Source organism: Brassica rapa, chromosome A09 (assembly GCF_000309985.2).
Source record: "Brassica rapa cultivar Chiifu-401-42 chromosome A09, CAAS_Brap_v3.01, whole genome shotgun sequence".
In the NCBI taxonomy this organism is placed as follows: Eukaryota; Viridiplantae; Streptophyta; class Magnoliopsida; order Brassicales; family Brassicaceae; genus Brassica; species Brassica rapa.
In genome coordinates this window covers 32548146-32570245 of record NC_024803.2, presented here as the reverse complement: position 1 = coordinate 32570245, position 22100 = coordinate 32548146, and the positions used below count along the sequence as shown (strand labels likewise).

The 22100-nt window shown below is 31.4% G+C and overlaps 3 protein-coding genes across 8 annotated transcripts; 2 read left to right on the top strand and 1 right to left on the bottom strand.

Moving 5' to 3' along the window:
• The first annotated feature begins 8150 nt into the window (after positions 1 to 8150).
• Positions 8151 to 12694, top strand: LOC103840968 (cytochrome P450 90B1). Of its 5 annotated transcripts, XR_004451828.1 has the most exons (9): positions 8151 to 9869; positions 9948 to 10272; positions 10354 to 10506; positions 10611 to 10907; positions 11014 to 11106; positions 11201 to 11279; positions 11377 to 11492; positions 11872 to 11945; positions 12211 to 12408. XR_004451828.1 is itself a non-coding variant. In XM_009117482.3 (8 exons), exons 1-8 carry the CDS (start codon positions 9475 to 9477, stop codon positions 12457 to 12459), a joined length of 1707 nt encoding a protein of 568 aa, XP_009115730.2. In that variant the 5' UTR covers positions 8151 to 9474; the 3' UTR covers positions 12460 to 12694. The 5 variants fall into 5 exon arrangements, 4 of the variants coding, with proteins under 4 accessions (XP_009115730.2, XP_018509760.2, XP_009115731.2 ...); XM_009117482.3 differs by lacking the exon at positions 11872 to 11945 and having other exon boundaries at positions 12211 to 12694; XM_018654244.2 differs by having other exon boundaries at positions 11872 to 12451.
• A 225-nt stretch (positions 12695 to 12919) lies between these two features.
• On the top strand, positions 12920 to 20964 carry LOC103840967. The gene is made up of 2 exons (XM_009117481.3): positions 12920 to 17751; positions 17861 to 20964. The coding sequence occupies exons 1-2, from the start codon at positions 17319 to 17321 to the stop codon at positions 17899 to 17901; spliced, it is 474 nt and encodes a 157-aa protein (XP_009115729.1). The 5' UTR covers positions 12920 to 17318; the 3' UTR covers positions 17902 to 20964.
• On the bottom strand, positions 20604 to 21777 carry LOC103840966 (cyclin-dependent kinase inhibitor 2). 2 transcript variants are annotated; one of them, XM_033281205.1, is made up of 3 exons: positions 21230 to 21777; positions 21011 to 21169; positions 20604 to 20925 (listed from the first exon to the last, which is right to left on the bottom strand). In XM_033281205.1, exons 1-3 carry the CDS (start codon positions 21508 to 21510, stop codon positions 20856 to 20858), a joined length of 510 nt encoding a protein of 169 aa, XP_033137096.1. In that variant the 5' UTR covers positions 21511 to 21777; the 3' UTR covers positions 20604 to 20855. The 2 variants fall into 2 exon arrangements, with proteins under 2 accessions (XP_033137096.1, XP_009115727.1); XM_009117479.3 differs by having other exon boundaries at positions 21011 to 21166; positions 21239 to 21770.
• Positions 21778 to 22100: the final 323 nt, after the last annotated feature.

Genomic DNA, 22100 nt, shown 5'->3' with positions numbered 1-22100 from the left:
TAAGACCAAAGAACCAGCACTTTCAGCAAAATCATGGCAATACTGCAAACTGGAATGGGAAAAAGGCGACTCAGTACTCGAACCAGTTCAACAGATCAGATTCTTGACAATCACCACTTGACCAGTGATCTCCACAACATGACGATTCACAGACCAAACAATGGAGATGATTCGGTTGTCATAGGAGATGGCTCTGGTTTGTTTATTACACACATGGGATCTATCTCTCTATCTTCACATAAATTAATTGCGAATTGTAAACTTCAAAAAATATAATTGTGTTTATTAAAATTATATTGGCTAAAAGTTATAGGGAATAGCTAATAACGGAAAGTAATGTATTGGTGACTAAAATCTGACATGTTTTCTTAATAAATTTGAAAATCTTTAAATATACATCTTTCTGAAACATAGGAAGTAGTACTTACGTTTCAATAATCACGCAAACCAAGGATCTTTAATACTACAATTATCAAAAACCATTTCCAGTTGAGTTAACGAACCTCTAGTGAACAACTTCAATATCATTCTTGTACTTCAATATCATTTCCAGTTGCGTTCCCTCAAAAACTCTTATATTTAAAATACTCTATCCGTTTCAGATTACTTGTCGTTTTAGATTTCCAATACACGGATTAAGAAAATATTTAATTTTGTATATTAACTAGATAAAAACATCATTTCTAATACATCTAACAACATTTCAACCAATTAAAAAATAGATTAAAATATAAAATTAATAAATTTTACATTACAATTATAAAATGATATTTATTTTGAAACAAAAATTTTACTCTACAAGAGTAAGTAATACGAAATGGAGGAAGTACCGTATAGTATTATTGTAGCCATAATGACAGCCTCTACAACTGTGATAGTCAATTCTTTCTGAAATTGTATTCAATGCTATTAATATTTTGTAACTTAGAGCATACACATTGGTAGAAACCAAGTAAAGGTGTTGAAAATTTAAAAGTAAATATTTTTATTTAATGAAAATAACTGTCCAGTGAAAGAGAGGTTAAATGGATGAAGAGTTTCTAAATTGACAGGAAAAGTATCTCTTTTAAATATCGTAATGTAATTTTTTCTCTTGTTTTTATTGCATTTTCAATTTTATATTATTAAAATGTTCTCTAGATACTCCATCACATACCACTAATGGAGCTATTCTTAGGCTCCGAATGAAAACTGCAGTTTGAGCGGTACGGGACAAGCGGTTTAACTGCGGTGCGGTTTTAACAGTTATAAAAACATATAGATATATGGTATATATAGAGATTTTTGTTACTGTTAACTGCAGTGCAGGACGGGACGGTTCGTAACATTCGAATCCTCAGTGCTAATACTACGGTATTAATGTAAAGAAAACCGCATAGAACTATTAAAATTTAAAACTATTAAAATAAAAATACAATTTGGATCTAACCCTAATTTTTCCTTAATAATTATAATCAAATGCCATTAACATTAAAACTACTCCTTTAATACATCAGTAAGAGGCTTTCTCGTCGGTTAACAACATCCATGACCAACCCTTAAACTTAGGGCCTGACTGGTTCAAACGCTGCGGTTGCGGTTGCGGGAGTTTGTGGATGCGGGCGGTTGCGGTTTCTAGCGGTATTAAGAAATTTATACGACTGGTACTGCGGTTAAAAATTGGTGCGTTTGCGGGTGACTTATGACTGGTTAACTACCAAATGCGATAACAGTCAAATAATAAATTAACAATATTTACATTTAATATAATTATAAAAATATCAAAAATCATAAAATTATAATAAATATAAAATATATATTTAAAAAGTTATAATTTTAATTTTTTAAAATTTATTGAAATTGTTTTTATTATAAAATTTTATAATATTAATTAAAATTTAATAGATATATTTTAATATTTTAATAATTTCAATTTTAAATTTTTTATTAAATATTTTTAGTTTTGTATATATATTGTTTTAAAAAAAAAAAAAAATTTACCCTCCCGCAACCGCCCGCAACCGCAAACGCTAGCTGGAGCCAGCTTTTGAATTTATGAGATTCGGAGCGGTTTGAAACGGTTTAGAGCGATTTGAGTGATTGTTGCAAACCGCCGACAACCGCTACCAACCGCAAAAGCTGCGTTTGCGGGTGGTAGCGGGAAAACCAATCGCCCCCTTACTTTGTACAAATTACCTTTGATTGGTTCTCCAAATAAATTGATACTACAAATACATCTAAGTAAATGATAGAATAAGAAAAATCATAAACCAGACCTTTTAAATCCAGTCATAAACCGCACGTATATTGGCTTAGTGTAATTGAACCCTACAAAATCATTGTCTTCAAAACCAGTAATAAACCAACTGAAATCAATCAGTTATAAACCAAATATTTTAAAACCACTTAGTTATAATCCTTACTCATTCCAATATCCATTTTTATATGCTAAATTTGGAAAGTAGTTTGCACACTGTCAAAACCTAAATAGTGAACCGAACCAAACAGATCAATAAAATTAAACTGAAGCAAATACACTATTAAAATTCGGTTATCAATTAGTACTTAAAACTGTTTAACGAATTTGGAAGTGATATATTCAAATTAATATGTGAAGATCAACTTTTGTATTAATGAATAGTATAGTTAAAGAATATATGAAGATGATGTCACAAATGCTAATACAAATCAATGATAACTTTAAAATCACGTAATATATTACACCAAATTTTAGCAAAAATGAATATTTACTTATATCACGTGAAATCCTCATTTTCCATTTCTAACTCTAATAGTATATACTTTCAAGATTTTACTCTCTATTTTTTAAGTGTTGTAAATGTGGATTTATTTGTTATTTAAAATAATTGGGAAGACATATAAATTGAAAATAAAATAAAATATTTCAACAAATATTTTTTAAATAGATATATTAACATACATAAAATATTAAATCATTTAATTTAATCAACCAATCGTTAAATTTATCTTTTATAAATTAAGACATCAAATGTATAATATCAAATATGTATATATATATATATATATATATCAAAACAAATACTCGGACGTACGTATCAAAATCTAGTTGCAGTTTTATTTAGGCTGTACAAAAATTCAATTTTTGCATTTAATGACATTATATAAATGCCACATATACAAACACTGTTAATTATTTCATTTTCTCGTACCATGCTATCTACTCTATTAAAATAAAGTCATTTTAAAATCAACTATACATAAATCATTATTGTACCATTAATAGTAACCTAACAAATTAAATACTCCATCTGTTCTGAAATGTAAGATGTTTAGTAGAAATTTTATGTTCCAATATATAATATGTTTTCATATATCTAGGTAGCTTTAACTTTATCAAAATTAGTGTAACCAATCAAATTTAATAGTTCTATTTTATAATTGGTTGAATAGTTTTTAATTTATAGTTTTAATAATATAAAAAAGAATTTTCTTAATAAACGTGTTTTACAAGAGCAAAGGGAGTATAGATTAACACTATTGATTTCATAACAATCATAAGTAATAACAACATATTTCAGCAAGAAATTTGAACACTAACCTAACAATAAATTCTATGTCAGTGTTCCAATTTATTTCTGTATCATATTTTATGGATTCTATGCTACATTTGGAAAGGAAAAAACAACAAAGCTTTCAGCAATCTAGACATTGATCCCCGGGATACATTGAAATTCGTTGAAACAGAGTAAACACTTTGGACTGAAGCACAAGTGTTGAACACACATAGGGGGCACGACCTGTAGAGGCTATGAGTATACCGCCAATCTTAGGGTGATGGTGCTTTTCAGATTGCTCTTAGAAAGAAAATGAAGTTTTTTCAGGACAGAGACGGTATAGTTCATTAGAAAGTTTTGATGGTTTGATGGGGCAAAAAATGTAAGGGCTAGTGCGTCTCGTCTTCATTCAGAGATCGAGGCTTTAGTTTGGGCAATGGAGTGTATGAGGAACTTGCGTCAGGTTCGAGTTACATTTGCAACAGATTGCTCTCAAGTGGTGAAGATGGTTTCAGAACCAGATGAATTGACAGCTTTTGCAAATAATTTGGAGGACATAAAGACCTTGAGAGAAAGTTTTCTTACCTCGGAGATCATTCATGTACCAAGAACTCAGAATTTAAGGGCGGATAGTCTAGCATGTAGTGTCAGGAAGCAATTGTCTTTCGTTGTTCACATGGATGCAGAGTTACCAGTTTAGTTTACAGAGTCAGTTTGAATCTGTTCTAGCTGATGACAAAAAAAAAATTCATTATTGGTATATTCTTTGGCTTAATCTTTAAAATATATTTATTTATATTTTGGTTAAATGAAGATAATATATATATGGCATCTAGGAGTATCTACTTAAATTGTGTGGCAATATTTAAAATAATAAAAAAATAGTGAAACCAATATTTGAATTACATTATATATTTTCAAAATACACTATACAAACTGTAAATATGAACAAATTAAAATATATTTTCAAAAATATAAATCATCACCATTAATATTTTTATATTAGTTTGAATATTCTAAGAAAATTGAAAACAAAATCTATATGAGCGCACGGATCAAAAACTTGTAAATTATAATACTTCGACTATAATTCATGTTATATAGAATTCCATGTTTATGTGTTTCTATTTCTATCTACTATAAAAAATAAATAAAGTAGAACTGTGAAGATAAGTAGGAGTAATCTATAAAACGATAAATGAAATTATTGTATGGTTTAAATACTAGTAATTTTTTTGTCATCACTGGTCTTTAATACAAAATTTTATAGTAATCCTGCTTACACTTTTTATTACAGTAATAAATAAGTATGACCATGTTTGTTTACATATCACAGCGATCTACGACTGTAAAATACAGTCAAATATTGTTTGTTTTATTGTTGTAGGTTTATGCGAGTTGCAATATGTGACTGCGACCAACTATTGTTTGGTTCGTTACAATAGATTTCTGTGATTTATCACAACGACCAGTTGCAGATCAAATAATATTATAAATTTTTAGTCGTCATTTTTCAGTGAATCAAGAACTTAACTTTCGCCTGATCGTGTAATTAGTCGCATGACAGCGAAATGAACAAAATGTGACTAGGTTCAGTCGTGCTACAACAACCTACAATATGTGACTGGTCGTAACTTGCATGTCACAACGACATTTAAATGAACAAAAAATTATATTTCATTGTGCAATCCAGAGTTGAAAGTTGAACAAAATTTTTTTAAAAAAGTTTTTAGAAACAGATGGATGGGATCAGAAAGATGTATGTCGTATAGGGGGTCTATATCTTTAGCCTTCACAATTGATGATGAGAGGTGGGGACCAAAATTCTCTTGAACCATAGTTTCGATAGGAAGTCGAAAGAAACCGTTCGAAAAAATATCATTCGAGAAACAAAGAAAGATGGAGAGATGATAAGAAAATAGATATGCATAATACAAAAGAGAAACCAAAATTCTCTTAAATGTGTTTTAGATCTTATTGAATCCTAGCAGTCGTATGGTAATCACAGTATGGTAGAAGTGACGATTTTTGACGTGTGTCAACAATATGAGAAAAGACTAGCCGCAGAATCTTAATCGCACATTGCAGTGGCATATTCTCGTTAATGATGAGCCATCAGCTAGATAAGAGGGATCGGCGAGAGTTCTCCATTTAGATTTGGAATCTTCACTAAAAGGAGGGGGGGGGGAATGTTGGGGCCTAATCTAGCGTTAGAGTCAAGACTCTTATAGATGACTTCAGAAAGATGCATAGGGGTCAAAATCGAGGGCTGGAGCTTGAATTTGAACATAAAATTGACTCAGTTTTGGGTCAAACAATAATATCCTAAGATTTGAGGAAGTTCGGCGAGCTATTCGAAGAGAATATATAGGAAGAAGGCAACAAAACAAGAATAAAAAGAAGATGATGAGAGGGAGAGATGAAAAACATCCGAAAACCATCACACATACTCAACATATCTCTCAAACACTTAGCTTTATTACTTCTTCCGTAGTTTTGATCTTGCTTCCTACCGTGTAACTCGATAATTCATCAATGTAAATTCACTTTTGTCAACTCAAACCTTGTTATATCGTTGTTGTTTTAAAGATATTGTAGCAAAGATCTCTCTTTCTTAATCTCTTACAAGTAAACCCTATAAATACATAGTATGAGTTTAGAATTCATCAATACTATTAAAACAGAAACAATTTTTATCTACTTACAAATAGTCTAGGTTGGACCATTATATTTAATTATATTTTCTATTATTTCTATTCATATCTAATTTAATTGTTAAATATATATCATACCTAAAATTAAGGAACTAACTAACTAATCGATTATTTTTTAAACTAATGAATTTAATTTATATTAATTCGAAATTCAAATAACTAATCAATTATATTTTAGTTATTAATGTAATAAATAATTATATATATATATATATATATATCTATTCATTCGTATATATACAACTATATATTAATCCAAATGCAAAAAAAAAAACAAATTGTTCAAAACCTTCACCAAATACATAAAAATATAATTCTTATAGTTAGAGTATTAATATATATATATATAAAAATATATTATAAAATAAATATTAATAGTAATTATATGATGAAACATGTTACTATTGATAGTTTAATGAATATATTGTTTACGGGTTACTCAAACAGACATGTAATATATATATCAAATACAAACCAATTGAACAAATATATTAACACAAATATATCATAAAACATTACATTAACATAAATCGAAGCCAGAGAGTAAGAGTCAATATTTTAATTGTTAAAAATATGATTATATCTATAAATTATAAAAATTAAGAATTAAATATAATAAATATATATCAAAATTAAAATAATAAATATTTACATTTCTAATGCGAATAATAAAATTAACTTTTAAATTTAAAATAAATCATAGACAAAACATCAAAAAGTATCTAATAATATGTGAATAACAAAAGTATACTAACTAAATAAACAATTATATTTTTTTGCAAACGTAAATCATTAATTTGTAATAGACGTATACACATTATTGATGCTCAAATCTATTTTATTTTTAGTGTGCATCCACTCAAATATTAATCCATTAACAAGATGGAATTTTAGTAGGACTAAAATTGTATTAAAATTGGAATATCAATTTCATAATATATTTACTATTCTTCTGAACGTTCATGAATATATATTACAGTACCATAAATATAATAATAAATCAAACCGGATTACATATTGAATCATCTATCAGTTCAACTGATAACCAGAACTCTGGTTTTAGCGGTTGTTACGGGTTTTATAGAATTTTTAAATAACAATTTTTTTTTTGAAAACTAAAATGGATTACATATGAACCACCGAATTTGACAATTTAACTGCGGACCGGGTCAGATTTCAATACATTGAATATAATTTTTCATTTGTAATATCTAAGTGTAGATACAATTAAAATACAAATTTATATCAAATAAATTTGGAATGTTTTGAAATAATCTCGCGCTTTGAAAGCGCGGGTCAAAATCTAGTATATATTTAAAGTAATTTGCATTGATGAATATTTCATTAGTCTCTCCTCAGTTACATAAATATTCAATTAAATCGTTTTTTTTCATCAACTTTTACAGACTCATACTGACTCTGAACCAAACTGGGTGATCTGCATCCATGTGAACGACAAAAGACGGCTGCTGTCTAACACTGCGTGCTAGTCTATCCGCCATTGTATTTTGCGTCCTTGGTATATAGATGATCTCTGATCGGGTGAACATCTCTTTCAGGGTCTTGACATCTTCCAAATAATTTGCAAATGCTGGCCACTCCTCTGGTTCCGAAACCATCTTCACCAATTGAGAGCAGTCCGTTGCAAACGTAACCTGAAACTGACGTAAATTCCTCATACATTCCATAGCCCAAAGGAGCGCTTCCATCTCTGCATGAAGAGGAGAAAGACTGGCCCTAACATTCCTAGCCTCCAACAATCCATCAAAACCTTCTAAGGTACTAAGCCAGCCTTGTCCTGAATACATATCCCCCTCTTTTCATGACCCATCTATGAAACACCATCTTCTTATAATTGACGGCAAAATCAAATTCCCTATTTGTGGTGTTGTCCTTTGTTCATTCACTATTTGTGCCTCAGCCCACAATGTAGATTCTGTTTCCGCTAATTTGAGTGTGTCCATGGGATCCATATTCAAATTACTGAAAACTTTATTATTCCTAGCTTTCCAGATGTACCATAGTATCCATGCAAACTGATGATCTTCCAACTGCGGAAGTACTTTCAAGAATAGATGATCCATATTTGTGAAAAGAGAACCTGTTGAAAAAATATTTGGATTTGATGGTATCTTCGAAATAGCCCAAACCTGAAGTGATAGGAGACATTCGAAAAATACATGGTTTATCGATTTCTCATGGACTCCACATCTTGCACATCAAATATCCCCTTGAATTCTCCTTGATTGTAAATTATTCTTCACTGCTATACATTATGTCAGTAATTGCCAAAGAAAATGTTTAACTTTGATAGACACCGTATTTTCCAGCATAAGGCTTTCAACATCCACTGTGAAAAAATTCATGTGAAAATTTTTAAATCGTTTTTAGAAATGTTAAAAAATTCATGTGAAAATTTTTAAAGTAAAATATTTTAGTATGATTTTTGAGCTTTTCTAAAAAGTTATCTAATCAAATGTTAATATAAGCTGGTGAGAGATTACCAATGCAGATTACTTGAAAATTAAAGTAATTTTTTAAAAGGAAAATGAAGTAAGTGAGAATTTGCGACTATTAAGGGGAAAAGACAATGTCAATAGTCTACGGCTTTGACTGTCCAGTTCGGTGATAATCTAATAACCTTGTCTTTGACCGCACGCTCGTGTTGGGGCCCCTCTGACATTTTACTGCTCTACCCCTGCTCGTGAAGACCTTCTGTTCAAAAATATTCAGAGGGTATTTCTAGAATTCTAGTTAAACGGATTGAAACCGAACCGGACTTGGGATTCTGCTGGAGCATTTATCAAAACTGTTTTCATATTAGCACGAATGGTTGGTTCTTAATAATAAAAATCCCACACTTGATCAGATAATTCATTAAGGGCATTCTATAATGAAACTATCAACAAATTTTTAATTGTGTAATGTAACGGTTACGTTCAGTTCTTTGGATTTAGTCATACAAGTAGATCTCTCCCTTTTCTACCACGGTGAAATCATGATCCGTACGCTTAGTGTATGATCATTATACGTAAAATGATTATAAATTTAAAATCAAATATTATATTCTTAGTTATATATAATAGCTGTTAAACTATTTTCGCATCGCACCTTTCTGCAACTTATTTTTCATATAATAAATAAAGGATTTAAAGCTTAACGAGGCAACAAATGTAATAAATACGGAAAACAAAAGCTAGGAAGCCAATTGGTTAGGTTAGCTTAATCGGCGATCTATTAAATTAATGACGATGATAAAATTTATAACTAAAATAAAAAATTCTGACTTCTTTAAAACAAACACCTTCTTACAAACAGAAGCTCACTTTTTCAGTAGATGCATGTCCGAGTCCCAATCTCTCAGAAAAAAAGAAGCAAAAAATCAAACATACAGAAAAAGAGGTAAAGAGAGAGAGAGATACTCCATGTTCGAAACAGAGCATACTCTCGTGCCTCTTCTTCTTCTCCCATCACTTCTATCTCTTCTCCTCTTCTTGATTCTCTTGAAGAGACGAAGTCGACACAGTTTCAATCTCCCTCCTGGAAAATCTGGATGGCCATTTCTAGGCGAAACCATCGGATATCTCAAACCTTACTCTGCCAAAACTCTCGGTTACTTCATGCAACAACATATCTCCAAGTAAACAAACAAAACTTCAAAACATAATCTAGTTTGTTTATTTTTGTCTGGACTTACGTTTGACGGTTTTGATTATAGGTATGGGAAGATATATAGATCGAATTTGTTTGGAGAACCAACGATCGTATCAGCTGATGCAGGACTCAACAGGTTCATATTACAAAACGAAGGAAGACTCTTTGAATGTAGTTATCCTCGAAGTATTGGTGGGATTCTTGGGAAATGGTCGATGCTTGTTCTTGTTGGAGACATGCATAGAGACATGAGAAGTATCTCGCTAAACTTTCTAAGTCACGCTCGTCTCAGAACGATTCTTCTTAAGGACGTTGAGAGGCATACTTTGTTCGTTCTTAATTCTTGGCAACAACATTCTGTTTTCTCTGCTCAAGATGAGGCCAAAAAGGTTTACTTCTTTTGCTTGAGTTAGGTTTTTTTTTTGTTTTTTGAAACTCTTAATCTAATTATTATAGTTTAAATTGAGCAGTTTACGTTTAATCTAATGGCGAAGCATATAATGAGTATGGATCCTGGAGAAGAAGAGACAGAGCAGTTAAAGAAAGAGTATGTGACTTTCATGAAAGGGGTTGTTTCTGCTCCTCTCAATCTCCCAGGAACTGCTTATCGTAAAGCTCTCCAGGTAACATTAAACTTAAACATACAATTTTTTGAAAAAATGTCAGTGATGTTTAATGTTTTTATCAATATTTTTATATATTGCCTTAAATGAAAATAATTGTGCAGTCACGAGGGACGATATTGAAGTTTATTGAGAAGAAAATGGAAGAGAGAAAATCAGAGATTCAAGAAGAAGACGAAGAAGATGAAGCAGAGATTAGTAGAAGTGATCATTATGAGAGAAAACATAGAGCAGATGATGATCTTTTGGGATGGGTTCTAAAACATTCCAATCTTTCGACTGAGCAAATTCTCGATCTTATTCTCAGTTTATTATTTGCCGGACATGAGACATCATCTGTAGCCATCGCTCTCGCTATCTACTTCTTGCAAGCTTGTCCTAAAGCCGTTCAAGAACTTAGGGTAAAATAATTGAAACACTACAAGTTGATTATTAACCTATCACGTATTATATCGTTACTTGTGTTTTTTTGTTACTTATATTTTTATTGATTTGGACTTTTTGAAGGAAGAGCATCTTGAAATCGCGAGGGTGAAGAAGGAACTTGGAGAGTCAGAATTGAATTGGGATGATTACAAGACAATGGACTTTACTCATAGTGTATGTTATTTTTATTATTTCGTATATAATTAATTCTAATTTATTTATTATGAAAACTAAGTTATTAGTATTTTTAAAAATATTTTGTTTGTAGGTTATAAATGAGACTCTTCGACTAGGAAATGTAGTAAGGTTTTTGCATCGTAAAGCACTCAAAAACGTTCGGTATAAAGGTAAACTTTATATACAACAAGAATTAATGAAAATCTTGAATATCTTAAATCTTATTGGTTGAAAGGAATTAAATAATTTTCCATTTTAATGTTGGAGAAATAGGATACGATATCCCAAGTGGGTGGAAAGTGTTACCAGTGATCTCAGCCGTACATTTGGATAACTCCCGTTACGACGAACCTAATCTCTTTAATCCTTGGAGATGGCAACAGGTAAATAACTAATAATTAAGTGTATAATATATAGTTCCATCTATGCAAGACTTGATTATGTCATACGTGCATGTGCATTTGACTTAACCTATCTATAGATACTGTCCGAGAACCATCAATCTGGCAAACCCTTTTATTATCCTTCAAAGTTAGATCTCAACACGTCATCGATCATTTATCACATGAAGCATATAAATAAAATATCATGTGTAAAATAAAGTAGAGAGAGAGAGAGGAGACATGGCTGTACGTGAAGACAATTAATTAGTAGGATGGTATGTCTTTAATGACGTGGGAACTGCCTAAATGCCTCTTAATCTCATCAAAAACTCTAGGGCCCACAATGAGATTTTAATCGTGACCGTTGATTTAAACTCAGGTTTTGGTAGATTAGATTTGACCTACGATGGTGCCACGGCATTGACGGATCTCACATCACACGCCCGACGACTCGTACGTGTAGTATTAGGTTCTGACACGTTGACTAGTCTCAAACTCTCTATTAAATAATTTATCAAATAGGCGAAGTATAAAAAAACAATTATGTTGTGGGAGAGTCATATTTTGTTTAAATAAAATAATAATGGGAGTTATGATGTTAGAGTGAGTGGGGAAGGTATGATTAATGACCCACGTTGTGTGGTGCCAACATGCACGTGTTCTTCTTCACTTTTCTCTCTACTTGCTCTCTAAAACTGTTTGTCGTTTTGACGAGCAGCAAAACTCCGGGACGTCGTCATTGTCAGGATGTGGTAGTTTTTCGACGTGGGGGAACAACTTCATGCCGTTTGGAGGAGGGCCAAGGCTATGTGCTGGTTCAGAGTTGGCGAAGCTAGAAATGGCAGTGTTTATTCATCATCTTGTTCTTAATTTTAGTTGGAAATTAGCAGAAGATGATCAACCATTTGCTTTTCCTTTCGTTGATTTTCCTAACGGTTTGCCAATTAGGGTTTCTCGTATTCTGTAAAAAAAGGATAAAAAAGTATTTCATTTTATTCCTTTTTTTTAATTATATTTAATCATTTTTACCCGATGGAAAAAAGTTGGATAATATACGAGAAATCCGACTTTTGGTTAAGGGTTTTTGTTATGAAACTTTCTTACAGTGGGACGTATATATATATTGTATATTAGTGGGAGATATTAAACATTCTTATTGTATAATGGTTGGAACCCATGGATGTTATTAATTATTGATATTAGTCCAAGTTCTACGGCCGCACCGGTTGATTATACGACGACTAAAAACAAACGTTGACCAGTTGAGAGTGGTCAAGCGTGGCAATTTCGTCTAATTCAGTCATTATCGGAGTCACTCAAATGATACTTGTGTTTGATGTTTAAAGCTTGAAACATAAACAACAAGAAAATCCCACAATTGATGAAATCTGTGAGAAACAAGAATACAATGGTTCTGAAATTTGTTTCTGAATACAGGGGCGGTCCTGGGCACAGCGGACTGAAACACCGGCTTAGGGCCCCCAAATTTTTTTAAAAAATTTACATAAGAAGGGGCCCCTAAATTTGTAAAAAAAATTTTTTTTATAAAACCCTTACTAAATTGTTTTAGGCCCCCAGCATCTCAGGGACGGCCTAAAATGTTACAAAATGAAGCAATTACAGTTATCCTATTAATAAATAAAAATCGAAAAAACGAAAGACCTAAGCATCAAACTCATGACATGTTGTGTTATAGAAGCCCAATAACCACTACACCACTGAAACTTTTAGTAGTTTCTATGTAAATCATTAGATATTTTATATTCTTTATAAGAAAATCGAAAAATATAGCTCAAAAGTGACCTCTGTTTAATCGTTGATTTTTTTATAGTTTGTTAGATATGGACCGATCGTCACGACTCGCGCCTGAGGTAATTTCAAACATGGGTATTAGTTTACCAAATACTAGACACATCTCGGGACAGTGATACTAAAGTGCTAATTAAACTATTAAATTAGCTTTTTTTTATTCCAATCATGTTACAACTTAACTGAGTGAAACCCATGGGCCTGGCTTTTATACTTGTCATACAGTCTGCTTTTGAGCAGTGATGGCCCATAAGCTTAATTGCAGTAAAATTATTGTTCAGTTCAGTGGCTAATGCAACATCTCTTGACACTTAATTTGAGTTTTAATGTTATGTTTTCTTAATTCAAGGTGTGTTTTGTTTTGGACATATGTGCTTTCAATTTTTTGATGGTTAACGTGTTTTCGTTTGAGTAATTTTGGTTTTCTTCTGTCTAATTTGTTACAAAACTCGCATCCGAACATGAGTACCAGTTTGTTGTGTTTCAAAAAAAAAAAGAGTATCCGTTTGTTTGTTGGTTCTTTTATATCAATTACTAATTGTTGACTTTAAAACAAATTTTATTAGGCAATTTCAGAAAATTCTTACATATCTTATCTAAGAATATGAATTAAAGTTAAGAAGTAAAACTATTAATTACCCAGCTTTAGTCATGATTATGTTCTTTTAACAGAGGTCCTTATTCTTCGTTCCCCTCCAAATAACAACAATTTCTTTTAAAAGTTTTCTCTCTCAAACTAACCAGCAACTCAAGCTTGACACAGTTATATATGGGCTCTTAGCTCTTTATTCTTTTTTGATGATACATGGATGTTTAGACCCAGGCACCCAACCCATGGGCACACCGCACAACCCTTGTTTCTTAGAAAAACGTGTTGTATACAAAAGGATCGTGTTTAGAAAGAAGCTTAAGGCATTGGCATTGACATCGGCTAGAGACTATACGAATCTCTTGGGAAATAATATCAATTTATTTAATTGCTTTTAACAACACAAATCAGTCATTGGGATGCTAAAGGACATTATGTTCGAAACTACGTTGCACGGAAGTTTTATCGGACGTCTGATTCCCAATTTGAAATCAGAACCTTGTGGAAGCTTACAAAATCTCGCTTATATAACGCTTCTAAAATATTCTCTTTAAAAACACGTTGGAAGCTTACGATTTCATTTTGGAATCATGCTTCCATTCTTTAAAAAAAACACAATGTCTTATATCTATAAAAATATAAAATTATAGTTTTTATTTGTTATAAAATCTAAATTTTAATAGTATTGGATAGAGAGAATACAAATATACAAATATTAAAATTAATACTATAATTTATCTTTATGCATTGAGGTTTTTATTAAAGATAAATCGTATTTTCAAATATATTATATTAATTAATTATAAAGTATTAAAAATAATTTATTTTAAATTTAGTTTATGCGTATTTTCACAGTTTTAATATAAAATCATTTCAAAATTATTATAAATGAATAATTCTTTATTTTAAATTTAAATAGTATAATTTTTAGTTCTAGATTTTTTTAAAAAAATTTTTATATATGGATATGCTTCCAAAACATATCCGCTTCCTAATTTTTTAAAGAATCTTGCTTCTGCGCTTCCATACACTTATGCTTCCACGTACCCACTTCTGTTTCCATGTAACATAGATTCGAAGTAACCCAAGACACTAGACTTATGTGGTCACACTAATATAAGTTCATGTTTTAACCTCATTTAAATATCTGAAACGAGAATCTATACGTAGTTTACACTTTCCATTGAAATTTAGTTTGAATCATTCCATGAATTCAAATACTTCCAATTTAAAAAAATAAAAAATTAGCGAGAGTTTTTCCACAGAAATGGTTTATAATTTTTCTTTTATTTTTCCTATTTTTGTTAATTGTTTAATGATGAGTTTCTTAATGAGAAACTCTTGTTGATGATGGCTTTAGAACATCTCTAATTCAACTCTATTTTTATACATTTTTTCTATATTAGAGTTACTGTATTTTATAGAAAACTATAGAGTAATTCTATTATACATTCATACCATTGGAAAAAAAATTCACTTTTATAATAAAATTATTCTATTTTATAGGAAAAGATAACATAAAAAATAAGGTTGGATTTAAGTCAAAGCCATTACAATTTAATTTTTATGAAGGAAGATGTTTGGGCCAAAACTGATACCGATGAGTAGCCAAATCCCAAATTTTCTAAACAAAACATAATATAAGTCTTATGTCGTTTGGCCAAAAATAGCAACTTAGGAATGTGTTTAGTTTATAATTTGAAATTATTTGATTTTTAATCAATTCTTATGTGATTTTAGATGAATTTGAGAATTTAATATTATTTTTGCTAAATCATTTTAGAATCTCATCTAACCATGAAATATAAATTTTTATTTTTTAACTAAAAAACTCCAACAGAAAATTTCTGAAACTCACAATTTAAAATATTTATAATAATAGTGAATTCTAAACTATTTTATGAAATGTTAAGTTTAATAATACTAAGTTTTTAATAAAATTTTAAAATTAATGTTTAGATATTTGGAAGCACTGGCATGGACTTTAGAATGCATTGTTGCTCCTCGATTAGACAAGATTATAATTGCAGGAGAAGATGCAGTTCTAATGAAAGTCATTGAGAGACCAAAAAGCAAGGCATTCCTTTACTTCAGTCTTTCAAGAGATAGAAATTTTTTTGTGCAAGGTTAGTTGCTGGAAAAGCAAAATTGAAACTAGAAGCTCTACTAGAAGTGCTTATCTCATTGATAAGAGTGCTACTAGAGCTCGGTGGTACCAAGCTTATGTGGCCAGGGGCGCTCCCCTTTGGATCTCTAGTCTAGTATCTTTTGAGAAAGTTTAACATCTATTGTGTAGCTTTGGGTGTAGTTTAGAATTATTTTTTGTTCAGAAAGGTAGATAATCCTGATGTGGGTTTTTGAGTTGCTTGTAGCAATCCTTCTGTTGTAACTTGGCTTTGTTAGCCTTGGGTTTATTTATCCGTTTATATAAATACTTTCGAGGAAATAGAAAACCATCTCGATCTGCTATGAATTGCTTCCATTTTTGTCACATTGTCAAGAGATCTTCAATGTAAGAAACCTGAAGAGAAATATGGAAAAGTGAAAGGTAGATCATGTTTGTTTTGCGTTCATTTATATGTTACAGAATCGTTAAATACATGGTTTATTTGTTGATCGTTATTACTACAATTTACGAAGCGAACATGGTCTCAGTTTTTATGTCTTTTTTCAACAAAAAAAAAAACATGGTCAGTCTTTGGCTACTCTAGAAAAGAATAGGTCAACTAAACTAATGATGATTTGATATTTTCCTATAATGAAATTGTAATTTGACCAATCATAAGATTAGTGATATGTGGCCTTGTCCCAGCTCAACACATGGCAGAAACATGGTTCCATTGAACTTTTGAGAACGTGAATTGACAACCCTTGTCCTTTGACTGCACGTTACAATTATATGTTACGTGGATATTAATTAGAACTTATTATCCCAATCATTATTGAGATATCCAATAGTTATTTGTTTGATGGTAATCAAGAAAACAAGAAATAACACAGGACAGTCGATGGTTCTCACGTGCCCACATGTGATCTTGAACTCCACAAAGATACGAATATCAATATCTTGCCAATGAATGATATTATACAACACTTTTTACTAACCTCTCCGGAAAATTATTCATATATAGATCGAGTGTAATGGACAAGACAAGACATGTAGTCTACTTGATTATGTTAGTATTATCATCTAGATTCAAGAGATGGCTCAAGCCTGCATAATGCATGTTATTGACATATATATAAAAATCGAACTTAATTGATGGATATATGAGTTGGACACTGATCATCTCATCGCAACTCTCTCTCTCTATATATAATGAAGGTTACAACTTAATGACTTAGGCCTTAGATCTCTATTTCTATCTGCAGTCGAGTCTCTATCTCTTTCTTTCTCAACAAGTCTTTCATTTTTTTATGAAGCCACAATGGCATGCATGGACACGCATAACTCCATAAATGGTGCAGCTAGGATCTCATTCTCTAATGAATTCGTCGAAATCAGATCAGAAAAGAATAGCACTAAGAGCAACAACGTCAACACTAGAAGCTCTTTCTCCAAAACCGCTGATGATTTCGAGTTCTCTGTCACGGACTACGCCATGATTCCGGCTGATGAGATCTTCCTCAAAGGAAAGATATTACCGTTCAAGGAGACCACTCATGTTCATAGGACCTTAAGAGAAGAGCTTCTGGTCGATGAAGAGGGTCCTGTCGATGGCAACATCTTTTCCATCAGGCCACTATTTTTACCTTCTTCGTCCTTTTCCTCAAAGGGTACATGGAAGGAGCTATTGGGCCTCAAGAGAGCCCATGTTAGATCTAAGACGCCCGATAAACTTGATGACAAAACCATCTCTGGTACACCAACAAACTTTTCTCTTTTTTTTTTTTTTTTTTTGCTTAAACCAACAAACTTTTCTCTTCAATTGGCTTTTATCGTATTTATGGAAATCTTTTTGGATTTTAGGGAATGCTGCGAGGTGGGAGAGTCAAGTTGGAGATACATGATGATGGAATTGTAGAGCTCTCACTTTGGTTCCTAGAAATTAATTTAGATTATTTCTGATAATCTAGATTGGTACTGTATTGTATCCACATTCAAACAACTCTTTTCGGCTCACATGTTTTGTTGTTCTTGTAAGTTCTTGTTTTGGTTTGTTCAGGAATCTGTCTTTTTTTGGGAACATCCGTTTTTTTAATTAAATGCAAGTGAAGATTTGTGTGTAGCTAAAAGGAAAAGAAAGAGTATTGTCACTTTTAGTTGTGAGTTGTATGCATGCATTTCTCTCACGTCTCTCCATCTTATATAGTTAAATATGCGCACTGGAATATATCTATTAATGCATAATCGTTTATGGTCCCTACTTATTACATATTCACATGGACTGTTCAAATGGTCTACATCGGCCGGAACTTGTTCATTCACAATGGATTTTTCTGAGATAATGTTGGTTAATAACTTGTAAAATTATTGGACTTACCGAACTATAAAATTACTTCTGACTCTTACAGATTATCTAGAAGAGTAACACTCGGAGAAATGTGTGTAGTTAGTGTAGAACAAAAATGTAACCAAGATTTCTGATTCTTTCATTAAAAATATGTTGATTGAAAAAGTGAATGTTGACAAATAATGTAGCTTAGTAAATTCTCGTGGTTGTAGACTCTGCCACTCTTCTAACACAATTCTATTTCTGGAAGACTTATCATAATAATGTATTTGTTTAAGGAAGGAGTCTAAAGGTTAGACTCGACCATCCGATTCACCGAATTCTGAATCTTGGTCTAAACACATGAATCGCTCAAAACAATTATTGAAAAAAAAACAATTATTAAAACGTTTCGTGTATGTGTGTACAATGTGTTCAGAAAAAAAAAATCTCTATTAGGTCGTTAAGCCCAGCTTATATAAGTTTTTTTTGTCGGCCCCTCTTCTCCACAAGAGATAAAAAAAGAAACCAAAAAAGAAGAGAAAAATATTTTCTTATATTTTTTTTTGTTAAAGGAGTGGTAAGCAAACATGGATTTTAGTGTACATTCCCGCATCTTGGTGACTTGGTGTTGGTGTCAGTTTCTTTAATCGATCAGTACAAGTACGACAATTACACATCTTCATCATAACCTCTGATTTTGTTTCATTGAATCGTTGAATTGAACCTTGAGTTTAGGCTCCAAATGGTAACAGTGGATTAAGCGGTGCGGGACAAACAGTTTGACTGCAATGCAGTTTTGACAGTTATAAAAATGCATAAATATATGGTATATTAGAGATTTTTGTTACTGTTAACTGCGGTGCGGTGCGGGACCGATGTTACCATTCGAAACCTTAGTATTTAAAGTAAGATAGATAATAATGAGAAGAAAGAAAAATAGGAACAGAAACGGAGAGACCACAATAAAAAGACGAAAAGTTATTAATAAAGTCATTCTCGGTTTAGGAACAGATTTGTGATTGGCAATTTCTTTAATTCGTAAAAAAACGACACGGAAATATACACCATTCATTTGTGATAACATCCACGTAAAATAGTGTAATTAACATAAATAAATTAATGTACCCAAAATGGCTATTTAGTTGGGGGAAAATGAGTTGACAAAAAAAAAGTTGGGGGAAAATGAAACTGGCTTTTTAGCTGTTTTTAATCTAGTGAAAATGAAAATGAAAATTTTAATTTCATAACGTGAATTCTGGAAAATGTTAGTATGTTTTTTTTTTCGGAATAACAGGATGTGAAGCACAAGTTCATAGTTGAAAAAAAAAAAAAAAAAAAATTTCGTAGTTGAATCACTAGAGTCTAGAGTAACACGTGAGAAAAAAAATATTAAACTTACACTGAAAAAGCCTGATGAATAACAGTAATATTCCTTTCTCACGTCAGCCAGTTCAGTCTAACCTTTTTCCTGCTACACACTCTGTTTTCGTTATTAATATAGAATCAAATAAATTTCCAATAACAATTATGTGCCATCTTTAAGGAATTGTAGCAAAAACTCCATAAATATCCTGGTAGAATTCTATTAACTAGAAATCCAATATAATTTTTTGATAAAAAATTATTTGTTGATATTTCAGTTTTTTTGTTTGTGTTGTTGTAATTCAAAATCTTGTGTTAAAATGACATGTTTAAACAACACAACACAATTTTATTTTACTTTTAATGAAAACAGCATTCAGTTGAAGATGATCCTAATACAAATTCATCAACTAATATATTATTTCTTCTGTTTTATAATAAGTGGCATTCTAACATTTTTTCTTGTTACACAAAAGTATCATTTTATAATTTCAATGCAAATTATATTTATTTTTAGTTAAAAATTAATTGCAAACTACATTGATTTTAATAAATAATTTAATTTATCTCAAATATTATTGGTGAGAGAGATGTAATTAATAAAAACTTAAATATATTTTTACCACGTTATTAATCTGTGTAATAAATGTCAAAGTAATACTTATTTAGAAAGATAAGGAGTACTTGTTAGACTTTAAAACATTTTTACAGCGTCACAAAAACATAAACGATCATTACTACATTAAAATTGGCTGTTTTTTTTTTTTTGTGAAAAAGGCTTCTAAAATTGTCTGTTTCAAAATATAAAAGCAACATATGTTTAAGAAATTTTCAAATAAAATGTCAAGTTTGAATCTAGACGCCAAACATTTTCCATCAAAAATAAAAACAACATATGTATAAGGAATTTTCAAATATGTTGTATGATTTTCCATTGATTCCAATCAACTAAATATTACGAAGAAAATGAAAAGTAGGACGTTCTCGATTATTACAGGTTATAGAATATTTGAGATATATTTACATTTTCCGGGTAAGAACAGTTGATAGATTACATTTTTCATAGATTATGCATTACTTTTTTTGATTATGCATTACTACGTAGAAGAGAATAAAAGTACTTGAGCAAGTGATCATTGTCTTCGTCAAATGTTTTTTGTTCTTCTTCTAAGGATTCAATTTCACCCACTCGTATCGTCCGTCAAGTGGTTCATCTTTCTCGAAATCGAAACTATACCTGTAAGCACTCATTTCACAGATAATTAGTAACTGATTTTTTTTTTTAAATCCTTCGATTTGAATTATAAGAAAAACAAACTTACTTGCTAGAACACTCCAACATGTTGTTCCGAACATCTTTCTCCGCCGCCTGGAAAAAATCTTCCATCTCCGCTTCTTTCACCGTCTCACACCTCTTCTGCTTCTTAACTCGGCAAGACTCCACCTCGTTTACCGATTCCTCTTCTTCCGGAACTCTCCTGCACATTTACATATCAATGATAATTTTCTAATTCCTAACTAATCCAGATTTCAAAACGTAATTAGCAAACCTGTTATCATAATAAATCCAAAATGTCTCCGTTTGATCAAATTCACCACCGTCGGTCCTCCGTTTCGATTTCTCTTCGGAGCTAGAGCAGCAAGAAACTGAGGATGACGACGACGCGCTATCTAATAAATCATACTCCGAGCTTGGATTGTGAGATAAGATCAATATCCTAGATTCTTCTTCCTCCTCAAGCTTCCTTCGCTTCACATTTGTCTTTTCATTCTCGTCCGCCGTTTCTCCTTCTCTTCTCCTACCTACCTCTCCCGCCGCCATCGATCTCCCGACGTCACCTTCTTCTACTTCTCTCTCTCACTCTCTCTAGCTCTTTGTACGATTGGTTTGTTCTGTTATACTGACGATGAGTTATATAATTAACGGCCACGATCTGTTATTGTCATTTTCACTAAGAGGAAAGCCTCGTGGGGACACCGTTAGAAAGAGACGACGAATTTGTAACGGGAAATTTGACGGCGCCGTTATTTATAGACCAAATATACGATTCACATGAATAGAGTATAGATGGATGATATACGTTCTTGCACTTGTCTTTTTGAATAACGATTTTTTTAGTGGAAAACTGAGTTAAAATTTGAATATTTGGATTAGTAGTTGGCGACGTGAAGGAAATGGAATATTCGGATTAATGGAATCAATGGAAGCAAGGAAACAATAGTTTCTTGTGGTTATAAGATAAGATCGTTTATTAGTGGTAATAATTGCCGCCAGTGTATATGAAAAGGACAATAAACATCACTAGTTTACAGAGAACTGACAAAAACATCTAATGAACCATCATTGGGCATTCCCAAATTATTTCATTTTCCTATAATTAGAAATTTCATATATTTCTTTTGGATTCTAGT

Excerpts from the sequence above, each read along its gene's own strand:
- LOC103840968 (XM_009117482.3), top strand. The coding sequence starts at position 9,475 with ATGACGATGATAAAATTTATAACTAAAATAAAAAATTCTGACTTCTTT. Across the intron at positions 9,870-9,947 it reads ATGCAACAACATATCTCCAA|GTATGGGAAGATATATAGAT; the intron begins GTAAACAAACAA and ends TTTTGATTATAG. Across the intron at positions 10,908-11,013 it reads AAGCCGTTCAAGAACTTAGG|GAAGAGCATCTTGAAATCGC; the intron begins GTAAAATAATTG and ends GACTTTTTGAAG.
- LOC103840967 (XM_009117481.3), top strand. The coding sequence starts at position 17,319 with ATGGCATGCATGGACACGCATAACTCCATAAATGGTGCAGCTAGGATC. Across the intron at positions 17,752-17,860 it reads TGATGACAAAACCATCTCTG|GGAATGCTGCGAGGTGGGAG; the intron begins GTACACCAACAA and ends TTTGGATTTTAG.
- LOC103840966 (XM_033281205.1), bottom strand. The coding sequence starts at position 21,510 with ATGGCGGCGGGAGAGGTAGGTAGGAGAAGAGAAGGAGAAACGGCGGAC. Across the intron at positions 21,170-21,229 it reads TATGATAACAGGTTTGCTAA|CAGGAGAGTTCCGGAAGAAG; the intron begins TTACGTTTTGAA and ends TATGTAAATGTG. Across the intron at positions 20,926-21,010 it reads ATGTTGGAGTGTTCTAGCAA|GTATAGTTTCGATTTCGAGA; the intron begins GTAAGTTTGTTT and ends GAGTGCTTACAG.